Raw genomic sequence first — 16,005 nt, 5'->3', positions numbered from 1 at the left:
TGACAACATGGATGGACCTTGAAGGTGTTATGCTAAATGAGGTAAGTCAGAGGGAGAAAGTCAAATACCATATGATCTCACTCATAAGTAGAAAATAAAAACAACAACAAACAACAAATAGCAACAGAGATTGGATAAGTGGTTACCAGAGGGGCAGGGGGGAAGGAGGAGGGTGAAAGGGGTGCTTAGGCTCATGTGTGTGGTGATGGATGGTAATTAGTCTTCGGGTGGTGAACATGATGTAATCTACACAGAATTTGAAATATATTACAAGGTACACCTGAAAAAGAAAATAAAGTTTTCTCTGGGCGTTATCTTGAGCTTTAGAAAAGTTTAATCCCTTCTCTGCCTTATCTTAATAGATTTATAAACTTAGATTCTCATTTCATATTCACAAATTCTCTTACAAATAACATCATATTTTATCATCTTTACACATAGTAATGCATATTCATAACCATTCTTGAACTAGGAAAGAATCATTATAAAGTATCACCAGTAGTCTGAGAAGAGGTCAAGGTTTTTTGGTGGGTGAGAGCTTCTTAATGTTTTCCAACTCTTCCAGTTAAGAAATTATGTCTTATATATAACTATATAGGTGAGATTAAATTCTCCTTTTCCCCTTTTAATGAAATTGAAGTTATTTTTCAGTATCATTCTAATATAATCCTTTTGGCACACGAAGATTTTTAGTGATCGACCTTAGGCATCATTGTTTTCTCAGTCAATAGGCCCAATTAATTCACTCCTTCTTCACTGGTCTGTTCTATACTAAGTGTAAACTCCTTTCGACAGAGCTATGTCTAGTTTAATGGATTCTGACCGATGGGTAATAAGGACCATCCTATTACGTGTAGACGTGTAGCAATACTTCCTCAGGAAGAGAACGCTGGCTGAGGTTTACTCCGAGCTTGCCGTATGTCAGGTATTATTCTAAGAGCTATAAACGGAATCAATTGATTCATTCCTCATAAAGTACTATGATTAACCACATTTTACAGATGAGGACATGGAGGCATGGAATACATAATCTGCACAAATTACAAAGCTTGGAAGTGGCTAGAAATAAAAAGAGAAACATACATGGTGTAAATCTTCAGTTCTTTAACCATGTCCTCAACAACTAACCAACTGCCTCTACAAAGACTCATATTCTCCACAGAAATAGTCTCTCGAAATTAAATAATAATAAGGTGAAAAATGAGAGCTGAATCCTTCTCACTGGTCCAGATCCATGAAGTCCACAGTTTCCAGTATAATTTCTACTTCACTTGTTAGTTTGCAATACTTCCCTCTGCCCTTAGAAATACTTAAACTGATCGTATTCAAAAATAAATCCGACTAGATATTGTGCAGGAATTGTCATCTTTATAATTAAGATAGTCTCTAGTTACCAGAGGTAATTTTGTTCCAGCTCCTACTAGTATATGATTCTTTCTTACAAGTCTCTCTGCCACAGAGAAAATTGTGTGTAAAATGCCACACAAGTGGAGGAAGATTAAGCTCAGACATCTTTTCAGATGAACTATATCGGTATCAAGACTGTCCAAACTCATGTTAGCTTCCTAGAACACGGGTTCTGCAAAAATGGAAAATGAATGTCTTTGAACTTCTCTACGGTGATATGACGAAAACAAGTAATCTGTGATCATGAACAATTAGAACTGGAAAGTGAGTTCTGTTTCTAAACCTAATAAATAAAATAAAAGTCACCTATAATCCCAGTATTCAAAAATCACTACTCAACATTTCAGCCATTTCCTTTCAGTCTTTCTTTTCCGTATTTTTTTTTAACATAGTAAATGGCTATCTTTGAAAGCTCAAGTTTTACGTGAACCATACATTCAAGAAGTTTGTTCCCTTGTCCCCAGGAAAAGATTGCTGTTGCCTCCCCACACTCTCATAACACGTCCATCTCCCTCAAAGGTGATTCAAGTTTTTGACAGAAAAATCAAATTATTTTAGCCACTCTGCTGTTTTCTTTCCTATCTGGAAGATAAATTCTCCATTTAAATTAAAGATTAACAAAGCCTTCAATGATTAGCACGCACCCCTGTTTCCAAAGGTGACTTGGCTGTTCTCAGTTGGTAGTGATTGCAGATGGTGATTAAAGGTGCATGCAAGGGAAGGGTCAAGTTTAAGACTTCTCTAACCCTCTGCGCTCCATCTCTGTTAACGGCCTTCCTGGTGTTAGAGATTTGTTTAATGATCAATAGTGGCTTCTATTCCTACCACTGAGTCTTTCAGAAAGCAGTATAACTAGTCAATGTTTAACTGGATTCTTTGGGTCTGAAATGGCAAAGTAGGAGTTGAAGGGAGGTCTCCATGGAAACAGGCCACCAGGAAGTGGCCAGAGGGTCAGTGTGTGGTGAAATAGAGCCAGAAAGATGTCATGAAGGAGATGACTGCTTTGTAAGGCAGGGCTAAACTTCTGAGTACCTTGATTACAGCAAGCTGCATGAGTGGCCCCCAAACCACATCCTTCATGGTTTTCCTCTGAATGTCTTTAACGTGAAATGGGCCTGAGCCACTCGAGGGCTCACCCAAGGGTGACCAAAGTAGCACCTTTGCAAAACAAAGAGGAAGAGCCTCCCTCAGCTGGCCCTGTGGACATTGTATTCAATCAGAAGCTGGAAGAAAAGAGTTCATATTTGTTCACGAGACTGCAGGACCGGAGTAAAGCTTTGGAAGGGCAGCTGCCACCTCTACGAGAGACCTGGTATGGAAGGTATTCTGCAGGTAAACGTGAAACCCCACTTGATATTTGTGTATTTGGGCCAAGGAGAGCTACTGATAGATTTACCTGTCTATCTCATCATCTTAGAAAGTTTCTAAATTGCTGAAACGTAAAGGAAAATCTTTCAATGGGAGGCTGAATATTTGTCAGTTCTAAGTATTCTGGGTACGTTAGAATGTTACCTTAGATGGGGTACGTTACGCTGTATACAAGGGGCTTTCACCATTCCACATGAGAAGGAAAAAATCATTTTGTTTCAGCTTAGTTTATAGTACTTCCAATGTTTATACCTAGCATTGCCAGACGATTAAAATTGTATAAAGATGTGATGAGTTATAACAATCATATGTTTCAGTTAGATTCTAAATTTAAATCATTTTCTCCAGTGCTGTTGAATGCATCAGTCTTTGTTGTTTTGAAAGCAGCGCTTTAAGAGTGAATCCATTCTAATGTGAATTTGGAAACCACCTCACACAGAACTGATTGATTGCAGCACAGATGAGTACATGAATCACCCTCTCGCCAATCTCATATTCTTCATGGTCATCTGCAGAACTGAGAGAATTTTTTCCCTTTATGATTAGAAGCTCTGAGACTGAAGTGGCTGGGATAAATTTTCCTGGGATATTTTACAAAACATGTAAAATGTTTTATGACAATCACAATGATAATTAGTGACGACCACAATGATAATTAAATAAACATTCTAACTAGGGAAGAGAAATATACACGTATAATGTATACCTATGTATATATGTATGTAATTTCCTCTTTCCTTCTCTTTCTGGATCAGTAACAAAACTAAGTTCCCCCTATAGGTCAACTTGACCACAAGGTCTTGTATTCTCTTTCAGTAACTAGGAGACCTTACCTAGAATAATTTTCATGGCTACTTTCTGTAGAACTGACAATCTTTGATTGGTTCTATATGGTCTATTGTGTTTTTTCGTGAGGAAGACTAGCCCTGAGCTAACATCTGTTTCCAATCTTCCTCTTTTTTTGCTTGAGGAGGATCAGCCCTGAGCTAACGTCTGTGCCAATATTCCTCAACTTTATATGTGGGTCACTGCCAAAGCATGGCTGACAAGTGGTGCAGGTCTGCACCTGGGATCCAAACCCGTGATCCTGGGACACCAAAGCAGAGTGCACCAAACTTAAACACTATGTCATGGAGCCAGCCCCAATATATGGCCTATCTTATGTTCAACTTCCTAAGCACATGAGTGGAAATTTTCCTCTTAGTTTCATTGGAGAATTCCTTTTTTATTCAAACCCGCTATCCAGAGCCTTAAGATTTTGGTAACTGAATGGTAAAAGCTGATTCTAATGCATTAGAGTCCCAACTGGGAAATGTTCTCTTTTTTGAAATGGTAAAATCACATTAAAAATAAATAACAAAGGGATGGTGGGCATTCTGATCACTATTTTCAAGGGGCCCATATTCTATCCCCAGCTCCACCAAATGCCAAATAGCATAACTTTGGGCAAATTACTTCATCAATCTTCTTCACCTGTAAATCAGGTAAAAATAACTGCCTGACACAGCCTGTGCCATTTTGGGAGAATCAAATTAAACTATGGGGTGATATCACTCAAATCATAGTATGACAATAAGGAGTAGTCATGCTGCTGAAAAAAGTTTTGCTGAAAATATTTGCATTTTTAAATCCAACCTGTTTTTTGTTGTCATTATTGTTGCTTCTGTCTTGCTCAATGAGCTAGCATCTCTTGAAAGAAAATAAGAATACAGTGAAGTTCTTAAGGAGGTCATTCAAATGTCTTAAGGATAGAAACACATAACTACCCAGGGATTTTTCCATTTGAAATGTAAAGTGGGACTATAGGATAGTCTACACAACAATCTAGAAATCAGAATGCTCCCAAATTGTTAAGAGGAAAGGACGAGAGAGAAAGCTTCATTCAAGCAGGGTTGGTCATGGTAGTAGTCCCAAGGGCCCAGGACAATGAAGCTAAAAAATCAAATCCATAATAGATCTCTCAAGGCTCTCTCTTTCCTAATGAGGCTTAACTCTGTAGCCCGGGTTGTTGTATCAGGAAAGAACATTGATCCGTTGTATGATAGTGGCAACTTGTGGGAATTTCTTTCCCTGGTTGGGGGGCTATTTAATTGGGAAGATACAATGCTAAGTATTGTATACTCCTATGACACACTCATGCTCCATTTCTTTATCATCTCTCTATCTCATACCTATCATCTATCTATTTCATCTGAAAAGAGAATTTATTTTCATTTCTTAAAGCTGTATTTTTTCTGATTTTCTATATTATTTGGGGGAGATTTCATGAAATTAAAACAAATCATTGTTTCTATTTTCCAGGCCAAATTTTATGTTTGAATAACATTTGTAGTCAAACACTGTTAATTGTGTGGATCATCCTCTAAATAGCAATCTGGGGAGGAAATGAGGAAAGCAGAAATTAAATCCCAGGTCTAGGCTAATATTTTATCTTCTGCATCCATGTAGGGGTGCTGCTTTATGTGTTTCATCTTCACATTCAACCCATAGGTTAGACACATACAACTGAAAAGGCCCCAAATTTTATTAACAAAGTTTAAAAATTAACAATCAGCCTAATTTAATAGTAAATTGTTTTTAATGGTTTGTTCTTGTTTCTCCCCTAACCCTTCAAGTGCCCAGGGCCATGTATTTTGACATCCCACTGGAACAGGGAGAAACAAGTATTATTAAAAGGCATCCACCCCGAAGACTTCAAGTAAGATGAATTTAAAAGGCTTCATAAGGAATTTCTTGGATTTAATGGTAACATCCCTTTTAAACTCTAATCATAAAAGAGGGATATTGATAATGACCATGCTAATATGAGAATGAGAATGTTGTCAATTGCAAACACCATATTTCTTCCGTATTTCCTTTTGTAATGGTTTAGAACATAGGCATGATGGGATTCAAGGGACCTGAATCTTGCCCTAGTTAGTTGGATGACTATGGGAAGTCACTTGTAATAAACAATAATAACAATAACATCTACTGTTACTGTTTAATTACCACCTACTGTAAGACAGATACACCCTAGACAATTTGATCTGGATTCATTTAATCCTCATACCCCCCTATAAGAGAGGATGTATTATTTTTGTTTTATACATGAGTTCAGAGAGTCAAGTCACTTGCCCAAGGACAACAGAGGCTGGATATCAACCAGGTCTTTCTCCAGAGCCCGCGCTCTTAACCATCAGCATAGATGATCTCCATGGCCCTCTGTCCCTAACCTTTTATCCTTCTAAATGTTAACTGGTTGTTGAAATTGAGGACATTGGATTCCAAGGCAGCAAAGCAAGAGCTTTAAGTGCATTCACCTTAATAAATATTTAATGAATTCTCTCTAGAGAACCATAAATTCCGAGAACTCGCATCCTAGAAGGGGAAAGAGATCTGCGTGGGTCCTTGACAATGAGCATCAGCTAAAAAGAAGACTGGGGGCTCTCTTGTGTGCAGGATCTGTCACTGACATTTAAAAAGGGAATTGGAGCCAAATCCCACCTGTCACGCATTTCACCGGGGTGTCTGGACCAATCCCAGGAGTATTTGAGCTCATTTGTTGGGGATTATTTCTGTTTCAGTCAGTTTTCATTTACTTGTCTTCTTCAGAGGCTGATAATCATTATTTGAAGTGGTTATATCCTTTGGGTACAAAGAGAGCATCTTTTCCCAAAATATTAGAAACCTCAAAATATTGTTTGGCTGATAAAAGATAAAATATAATTCTATCAAATTAATATCTAATTTTTGAATTTTTGAGCATATCTCTAGCTAAACTGGACAACTTAAAAACTTATGTTTTATTTTTAAATCAAATGCATGCTTTCAAAGGAGTGTCTTGATATATGTTCCTGTGGAATTTCTGAGCTGAATAACTCAGAGCTATTACTATAACTGGTGAAAAGTATTGAAGTAGCAGTTGACAGTTTATAAAGCACTTTCTACATCTATAGGCTTTGATACTCTTAAGTCAATTAAGCCCAAAAAGAGACCTTTGGTATTTCAGAGTAAAATACTGCACCCCCACATCCTAATCAAGCACCTTAAAAATGAAGAATCAAAATAAATGAATTGTTTGAGTGCAAAGACTATGTCTTATTCAGTCTTATATCTTCAGTCACTAACACTTAATATCTATCCCACAAAAGTTTGTGAATGAATGAATAGATGATTGAATGACAATGAGACCCATTATCCCCAACAGGAAAAAAAATCAAATGCACTCCTTGCTATTGCAGACCTGAAGCATCACTGTATTGGAAGTCCGGTTGACTAGCCAAAACAACCATGTGATGAGTTATAGGGATAGAGGAGTGTTTTATTGAACCCAAGAGTTGGGAGGTACCTGGACTTCAGGGAAGAGCTGTGCCTTGGAACCTTAAAGGCAGAGGAACTCTGTGTGTCTCCCCTAAGCTCTTCTCCCTGCATTTGCTTTACTCTCTCCCTGCAGATTGACTTTCTCTGCTCCTTAAGACCACTTGGTGAAATATGGCCACCCTGAATTTGCACCTTGTAGTTCCAGTCAAAGGACACACTGGCCTGGCCCTCTTGGCTCCAATTCCAAATTCCTGAGAGAAAAGATCTTATTGGCTCATTTTTCTCGTAATTCCAGTTCTGGTCCAATGAGCTATGACCAGCGGATATGCTCATGCAGTAGAAATGTGGGCAGAGGATCCCCCCGCCCCATAGGTTCTGGAGACACCTCCTAGAGAAGAGGGAAATCACTGGGAATTTGGCAGACACTCCCAAAGATATCAACTATAATTATCTTCACAAATAAGGCTCAGCACATTTTCTACCACAAATGGGTTTTTGAGAGAATAATAAATGCTGGGTTCCCATGACATGCTAATTAATAGCCTAATCTCTGCCAAAGAAAATTCTAAAAGTATTTCTAATTATTAAACCAAATCTAATTGTATCCTAATAACTTGAGTGCATATTTGGCATTCTCCACTTCCTGAACATCTACTCCTCAAGTAAAGAGCAGGTCATGCACTGAGGTCCCCCACGCAGAGCTGCTGAGAGCTGAGAGCCTCTGCCAGGGAACTCAAGTCAAATGTGCTACGTCGAAGAGCTGATCATCACTGTCTCTCCGGCTGATTCACCTTCTTGTCCAACCATCTCAGGTCCTACCTAAAGTGGAGTTAGGTCCCCTCCTGCCCCATATCATGTGTCCTCCGGTGATTCCTCAGATGACTTCCTTGTCTCCAAAGATTTGCTTAAATTTCACCTTCCCATAAGGCTTATCATGACAACCTATGGACAGTTGCAACTCTTACCCTGGCACTCCTGATTCCCCTGACACTTCACCCTCTTTTCTTTTCCCCAGAGCACTTATTTCCATCTAACACCAAGCAATTTACTCATCTATTATGTCCATTGTGTATTTTCTTCACCGCCTCCCTGCCAATACTAGAATATAATCTTTATAGAGGCAGAGATTTTGTCTGTTGTCTTCACTAATGTATCCAAGTTTATAGAACAGTCCCTGGCACGTAATAAGTGATCAATAAGTAGGTATTGAATAAATGTTGGACGAATGAATGGAGAGGAGAGAAAGGTGAGCATGAATACTGCTAGTAAGGGATAAGGAGGGTGGTTCTGACCTGGATGGTTTCATTACATCATTTAATCATTAGATAAATTGTTACCAACTTATTCCCTTTCCTTGCCTTTTCTAATCCTTTGCCCATTTTCTATTATCTTTTTCTTTGTGATCTGTGAGAGTTCTTTATATATCTTAGATGAGTCCATTGTTAGTTATATATATTGCAAACATCTTCTCTCCATATGTGATTTGCCTTTTCATTTTGCTTGTGTGTGTACAAAGATTTCCACTTTTACTGTTGTCAAATTTCTCAATCTTAATCTTTGTGTTTTGTATTTCCTGTATTTTGTCTAAGAAATTTTTATCTTCCCCAAGGTCATGAGGATATTCTTCTTTCTTTCCAAAATGTATAATATTTAACTTTTCACATTTAGTTCTTAATCCATCTGAAATTCATTTGTGTGCAGGAGCAAAACTGGAATCTAATTTTACTTTTTTTTCCATTGGATTAATCTTTTGCACCAGCACTCTTTATAGAATCATCTATTCTTTGGCCATTGAATTAAAATGTTACTTCTGTTATATATCCAATTTCCAGAGCTTCATGAATCTGTTTCTGGGCTATCTCTTCTGTCACATTGGTCTATTTGTGTCTTTCCACAGGGATTCCAGACTGTCTTAATTATGTACCTTTAAGCTAAGTCTTTATATCTAATATGGCAAGTCCCCTCACATCCTTCTTCTTTACAACTGTCTTTGCTATTTATGGTCCTTTGCTCTTCCCTTTGAAGTTTGGATCTTCTCATTAGTATTCTGATTTAATGCATTCATAGATTAATTTGGGGAAAATTGATCATGTTTACAAGATTGAGTCTTCTGAACCACAAGCATAGCACAAATCTTCATTTTCACTCAGATTTTATATCTTTCAATAATGTTTCTTCATTTCTTTACAGAGGTGTTGTGTGATTTTTTTAGGTTTGTTTCTAGGTACCTGTGTCAGTTGGGGTCCAATCAGAGAAACAGAATGGTTAGGAGAAACATATATTAAGAGACTTATTGCAAGGAATTGGTTTACATGATTATAGAGGCTGGCAAGGCAAGTTAGAAATCCATAGGGCAGGCCGTCAGGAAGGGCACTCTCCAGGATGAGTGAAGCTGCCATCCACAAGTAGAATTTCCTCTTCTTCAGGGAAGCCTCAGTTCTGTTCTTAATCCTTTCAATTGATTGAATCAGGCCCACCCAGATTATCTGAAATAATCTTCCTTACTTAAAGTCAACTGATTATGGACTTTAATCACATCTACAAGATAATTTTGCAGCAACACTTAGATTAGTGTTTGAATAACTGGAGACTGTAGCCTACCCAAGTTGACACTGGCCAACAAAATACATTACAGGGGTTTTTTCCTCCTGTTATGAATGAGGTCTTTTTTCCCATTTCATTTTCTAAATGATTATTATTTGTGAATTAAAAAGTTACTGATTTTTGTATGTTGAATTTTGTGTTCCACTACTTTATTAAAATACCTTGTTAATTCTAATTGTCTATAGAGTCTTCCAAATTTTCTACATAGACAATATCTTCCATAAATAAGAATAATTTTTCCTCTGTCTTCACAATTCTTATTGCTTCTACTTGTTTTTTGTTTTTTTTTTTTTTTTACTTTTGCATTGGCTAGAACTTCTCTTGTAATGTTGAATATAAGCAGTGATAATGGGCATCCTTGTCTTATCCATGACATAAATGGGACTGGTTTGAAAACCAAGTACATTTGCAATAGGATTTTGATAGTTGCTACTTAGAGTCCCAAAAGGAAACAGATGGCACACTCAAATTAGGATATTCAAGAAAGTTTTCTTTGCAAACAACTATTTGCAGAGATTTGGATTAGGGGAACCACAGAGGACATTGCAATAACCACTATTGGCAGCTGAGGGGTAACCACCTCTAGGCCAAGGGACTGGGAGAGTGAGAGATTCCTGGAACCTGGAGGAGAGAGTCAGGTAGAGGAAGCTCCTTTGAGAAGAGCAGTGGGACACAGCCAACACAATATGACCTTGCAGGGAGGGCACCAGAGGAAGAAATATCCCGATCTCATTCTCTTTCCTCTCTCAGATCTCCTGCCAGGGCTCCTCAGTGGCTGAATCCAATGGAAATCTAGAAGGCAGGAGAAACTGGTTAGTCCTTACATGCAGAGAACAGAGTAGAGATATGTGGCAAGTGGATATGGAGAAACAAATGGAAGATCTCTGGCACAAAGCTGTTTATTAAATTATTGACATTCCCTCTATTCCTAGTATACTAAGAGTTTTTCTTAGGGCTGAGTGTTAAATTTTATTGATTTTTTTCTCCATCTATTAAAATAATCTTATGGATTTTCTTTTTTAATCAGTCGATATAATGTATTACACTAATAGATTTTATGATATTGAACCATGCTTGCATTCTTGGCGTAAATCCTACTTGGTCATGAGATACATATATAAATACAGTGGTGAATTTTATATGCTTGGGCCTTTTGTATCTATTTTTGTAAGTGAAGTTGTTCTATAACTTCCCTAGACTGTCTTTTCTCCAGTTTTGCTCTCAAGGTTGTACTAGTTTTGTAAAATGAGTTGATTACCCATCTGTCTTTTCTATTCTCTAAAACATTTGATATAGTTGCTGTTGTTATCCATTCCTTAAAAGCTTAATGAAACAGGCCTGTGAAACCATCTTTGGTCACCTGGAGTTTAGAAGCATAAGAAATTTTCCTACTAAATTTTTTAGTTCATTTAGGTATCTTATTTTCTTCGTGATTCAATACTGCAAATTTATATTTTTCCAGAAAATTATCCATGACCCTAAGATTTCAAATTTATTGTTGTAAAGTCTTACCTTCTTCATAGTCAATGTTTTGATAATGCTTGTAAAACAAATCTTCCAGCTTACATTTTGATGGAGCTCTTTTATCCCAGGTAGAGACGGGGAGAAGAACTCAGCCCCTGATTTCAAGCTGTGGTCCTGGCTCTAGTTTCCCATCTTATATGGAGCATTTTTAGGTCCCTTTAACCTAAAGAAATAACTCACAGCCATCAGGATCCCTAAATGTGTTTTGAATCAGCTGCCCACAAGTATGGGCTTCTGTTCTATGAAAATGTATGACTTGTATCTTTTTGGTTTTATGTTTTATTTTTCATTGCTAGATGTTTGGAGCAAAGAATGTTATTTCATGTGAACTCACTGCAATGCCTTGACCAGAAATTCCTCCCAGAACCTTAAAGGACACATTTTTAAGTCATGTTACCAAACAAACTGTAAAGTTTCTTTGAGTGGCCCCTGCCCACCTTTCTATCCCGCTGGTAAACAGAAGCAACCGTCTCAGGTTAGTGTGTCACCAAGCTCAGTGATTTACGCCTGATTTAATCTCCAGTCCTGCTTCCCCCAGCTGACACTTCAAATGATTATCCGACTATCTGTTTTGTTTGAGAAGCCAAATAACCCAGAAACTGTTAGATAAACGACACATTTTTTTACAGCATGATATGAATAAAGGTGTCTTTCTACCAATTCTCTAGGAATTCCTTCCACTGTGTTCTCTTTGAAGATGACAAAGTGAGGCTTCTTGCTTCCCAGGTGGGGAGAAGGATCATTGATATGAACCCAGAATTCTGAGTCTATTTAATTTGGCTGGTTTGTTTAGAGAAGCCAAATTTCCAACAGTTTTTTTGCAGTGCTTCCCAGGCTGAGTACAAATGATCTAGTGGAGGGACCCTATTTGCAATGTAAGTTGCTGCCATCTAGTGTCCCTGGTGGAGGAATAGTGTGATTCTTAAGTTCTTTCCAAAGGCTAGGAATAAGGTAGCTGCCTGGAGAGAGTTCTTAGAGACATCTACTACTTAACCCCTATCAGAACCATGAATTTAAATAAAATGAGGCTGAAAATAGAAGAATATATATTCACACTTTCAAAGAAAAACCTGGCCCTAAGAACTTATGGATAGATTATTTTAAATAGCTGAAAATATTTAAATAGCTGGCTTTTTCAGGCTCAATTTTGCAAGAAGCCTCCACAAACAAATCCTCTGTAGTCTACTCTAATGTAGTTCCTTTATTCACCTGGGCCATTTGGAAGCCAGTGGACCCCACCCTAGGAAATCATCAGAATCCCCTAGAGAGTTTTGAAAAAATATATATTCCGAAGAAACAATTGATAAGCTGGACTGCATTAAAATTAAAAACTCCTGCTCTGTGAAAGATAAGGTCAAGAGAATAAGAAGATGAGAAGAGAAGATGTACAGATGGCAAGTAAGCATATGAAAATATGTCCAACATCATATGTCATCAGGGAAATGAGAATTAAAATAACTATGAGATATCACTATATACCTGTTAGAATGGTCAAAATCCGGAACACCAGCAACACCAAAAGCTGGTAAGGATGTGGAGCAACAGGAACTCTCATTCATTGCTAGTGGGAATGCAAAATGGTACAGCCACTTTGGAAGTTGGTTTGGCAGTCTCCTACAAACTAAACATAGCCTTATCATATAATCCAGCAATCATGCTCCTTGGTATTTACCCAAATTAATTGAAAACTTATGTCCACACAAAAACCTGCACATGGATGTTTATGGCAGCTTTATTCAAAATTTCCAAAACTTGGAAGCAATCAAGACGTCCTTCAGTCATGGAATGGATAAACTGAGGTACATTCGTATTACGAAATATTCAGCACTAAACAGAAATGAACTATCGCTCCATGAAGAAACATGGAGGAAACTTAAATGTGTATTATTAAGTGAAAGAAGCCAATCTGAAAGGCTACATACTATAAGATTCCAAGTATATTAACATTCTAGAAAAGGCAAAACTGTAGAGACAGTAAAAGATCAGTGATTGCCAGGGGTTGGGGGAGGGAGGGATGAATAGGCAGGACATAAAGAATTTTTAGGGCAGTGAAAGTACTCTGTATGATACTACATTGGTGGATACATGACTATGCATTTGTCCAAACCCATAGAATGTACAACACCGAGAGTGAACACTAATATAGGCCAGGTACTTTGGATGATAATGATATGTGAATGTAAGTTTATCAGTTATAACAAATGTACACTCTGGTGAGGGATGTTGATGAGGAGGTTTTGCACATGTAGACACAGGGAGTATATGGAAACTCTCTATACTTTTGCTGTGAACCTCCACCTTTGAGTTCTTCAGAGAAGAAAGCCAGACACACCTTTCTCTTACGGGGATTGATCACCTCCCATTACCTGCTTGCTAAGTCATTATGTTTAGAAAACCCACTTCTGCCCCTGAGGTGAGAATGGGACAGAGAACCACCTCCCACCACAAATGCAAATTGCCTGGCACAAAACTAACATAAAGATGAGCTCTGCCCCTTTGTCTCTCCCCGCTGTCTCCATATCCTGTGCCCTTCTTTTCCTCCTTGCCAGGTGAGCTTTGGGCTGCTCCAGCAGAAAGGACTGCTGGCTGCTTTCCCTGGAACAGCTCAGGCCCAGGCCCAGGGACCAGGAAATTGCTCTCCAATGAAGTAGTGGGAGGCACAGGTCATGCCCCCACTGTGAGTACTGGATGCTCAGCATCCATTTTCCATGGGCTCTCCCTTTCTCTTCTCACTCTGGTCACCTTGAAAGCCAAGGTAGCTTCCAGGTCTACCCCTTAATAATATGACAAATGAGACTAAACTTAAAAATAATTTTTAAATAAATTAGCATTTACCTTTAGTGTTGGACTGATGTGAGAGTGGTGCTCACACTGTCGGCTATAGCATGGCATCCTCCCGGTTTTCTTCCTACTCCTGGAGCCGTGGATTCTCAGTCTCCTTGGCAGCTCATCCCCGTCCACCAGCCTCTCTGTGTTGCACCTCCTCAAGTCTTCAGTCTCTGGCTCTGCTCTTCTCGCTCTTGACCTCCCTCTCACTATAGTTTCAGTTGTTCTCAGCCCAGGGGTGATTCTCAGGTATGTGTCTCCAGCACAGACCTCTCCTCTGAGCTCCACGCCTGTATATCTAATTATCTACTCAGCCTCTACACTGCTATGTCTCAAAGGTGTCTCAAACTCAATCTGCCCTAAACCGAATTTGTGTCTTCCTGCTGTATCCCACCCAAACCTGGTCCTCCTCTGGGATTCCCCATCTCAGTGAATGATAACATTATTCACCCCTTGTGTTTGGATGTCATTGGACACTTCACTCTCTCTCGCCATCCATAACAATCTTGTTTGATCTGTTTTAAATGTTTGTGGAGCCCATCAGTTTCCTCTCTGGGAGCCCCCAGCCTCCTAACTGCTCTCTCCACACCCATAATTGCTCTTCTCTAGTCTAGTTTCCACACTGCAGCTACTGTGATTGTTTGTTAAAAAGCAAATGTAATCATGTCACTGCTTTGCTCGACACATGTCAATGGCTGCCCACTGCTCTTAAGGAGACCAAGGTCTTCAGAATGCCCCATGAGGTCCTGTGTGAGCGGGCCCCTGCCTACCTCCCCAGCCTCCTTTGAGCCATTCTTTCTCTCACTCTGAACTGCAGTTGACTGACTTCTTGCAGTTCCTTCAACAGATCATGCTGTCGCCCACCTCAGAGCTATTGCTCACGTTGTTCCCTCCACCTGGAACACCTTAGTCCCCTAAAATTTCCAAACTTCCAACTTCTGCTGAAAAGTTACTTCCTCAGGAAACTTTCTTGGGCTACTTCCTTACTCCTCTCCCCCTTGTATTAGTTTTCTAAGGCTGCCATAACATAGTACAACAAACTGTGGGGCCTACAATAGAAATGTATTATCTCACAGTTCTGGAAGTTAGAAGTCCAAGATCAAGGTGTTGGCAGGGTTAGTTCCTTCTGACTTCTGAGAGATAGAATCTGTTTCATGCCTCTCTGTTAGCTTCTGGTGGTTTGCTGGCAATCTTTGGCATTCCTTGGTTTGTAGAGGCGTCACCCCAATCTCTGCCTTCTTCCCATGGCGTTCCCCCTGTGGGCTTACCTGTGTCCAAATTTCCCCTTTTTATGAGGACACCAGACATATCAGATTAAGGGTCCACCTGACTCCAATATGTCTTCATCTTAATTAATTACATCTGCAAGGACCTTATTTTCAAAATAAGGTCACAGTCTGAGGTACTGGAGGGTTAGGACTTCAACATATGAATTTATAGGGGGACACGATTCAACTCATACCACCCCCATTTCCAGTTGTACCTCCAGTTATAGATTGTCATAGTCCTGCCCTGTAGACTTTTTCTTCAAAGCACTGATCACAGTTTGCAATTATTAATGAAATATTCACACGAACAAAAGTGTATTTGTTCCCCCCCATCAATTTTTTAAAAATTATTTTATTGAGGTCACATTGGCTTATAACATTGAGTAAATTTCAGGAGTACATGATGATATTTCAGTTTCTGTATAGACTGCATCGTGTTCAACACCCATAGTCTAGTTTCCATCCATCGCCATACATATGTGTGTGCCCCTTTACCCTTTTCACCTTCCGCTACTCCCTTCCCCTCTGGTAACCATCAATTTATCCTCCTTGTCTATATGTTTGTTGGTTGATTTATCTTCTACATATGTGAAATCATACAGTATTTGTCTTTCTCTGTCTGACTTATTTCATTTAGCATAATACCCTCAAGGTCCATCCATGTTATAGCAAATGGCACGATTTCAACTCTTTTTATGGCTGAGTA

General features: G+C 38.9%; 1 protein-coding gene across 8 annotated transcripts in view; it reads left to right on the top strand.

The window, feature by feature from the left end:
- Nucleotides 1–2,374: 2,374 nt before the first annotated feature.
- CCDC198 (coiled-coil domain containing 198) overlaps nt 2,375–16,005 on the top strand; it is a 56,726-nt gene continuing 43,095 nt past the window's right edge. For all 8 annotated transcript variants that reach the window (XR_006886393.1, XR_006886395.1, XR_006886394.1 and 5 more), the window contains exons 1-2: nt 2,375–2,739; nt 5,391–5,473. Coding sequence is in view for 5 of the 8 variants with exons in the window: in XM_046647886.1 (XP_046503842.1) it covers nt 2,517–2,739; nt 5,391–5,473 (306 nt within the window). In the remaining 3 variants the exon portion in view is untranslated. The remainder of the gene's footprint in view (nt 2,740–5,390; nt 5,474–16,005) is intronic.

Source organism: Equus quagga, chromosome 20, assembly GCF_021613505.1.
Source record: "Equus quagga isolate Etosha38 chromosome 20, UCLA_HA_Equagga_1.0, whole genome shotgun sequence".
Lineage (NCBI taxonomy): Eukaryota > Metazoa > Chordata > Mammalia > Perissodactyla > Equidae > Equus > Equus quagga.
The sequence above is the reverse complement of the archived record's forward strand: the minus strand, read 5'-3'. Positions and strand labels throughout refer to the sequence as shown.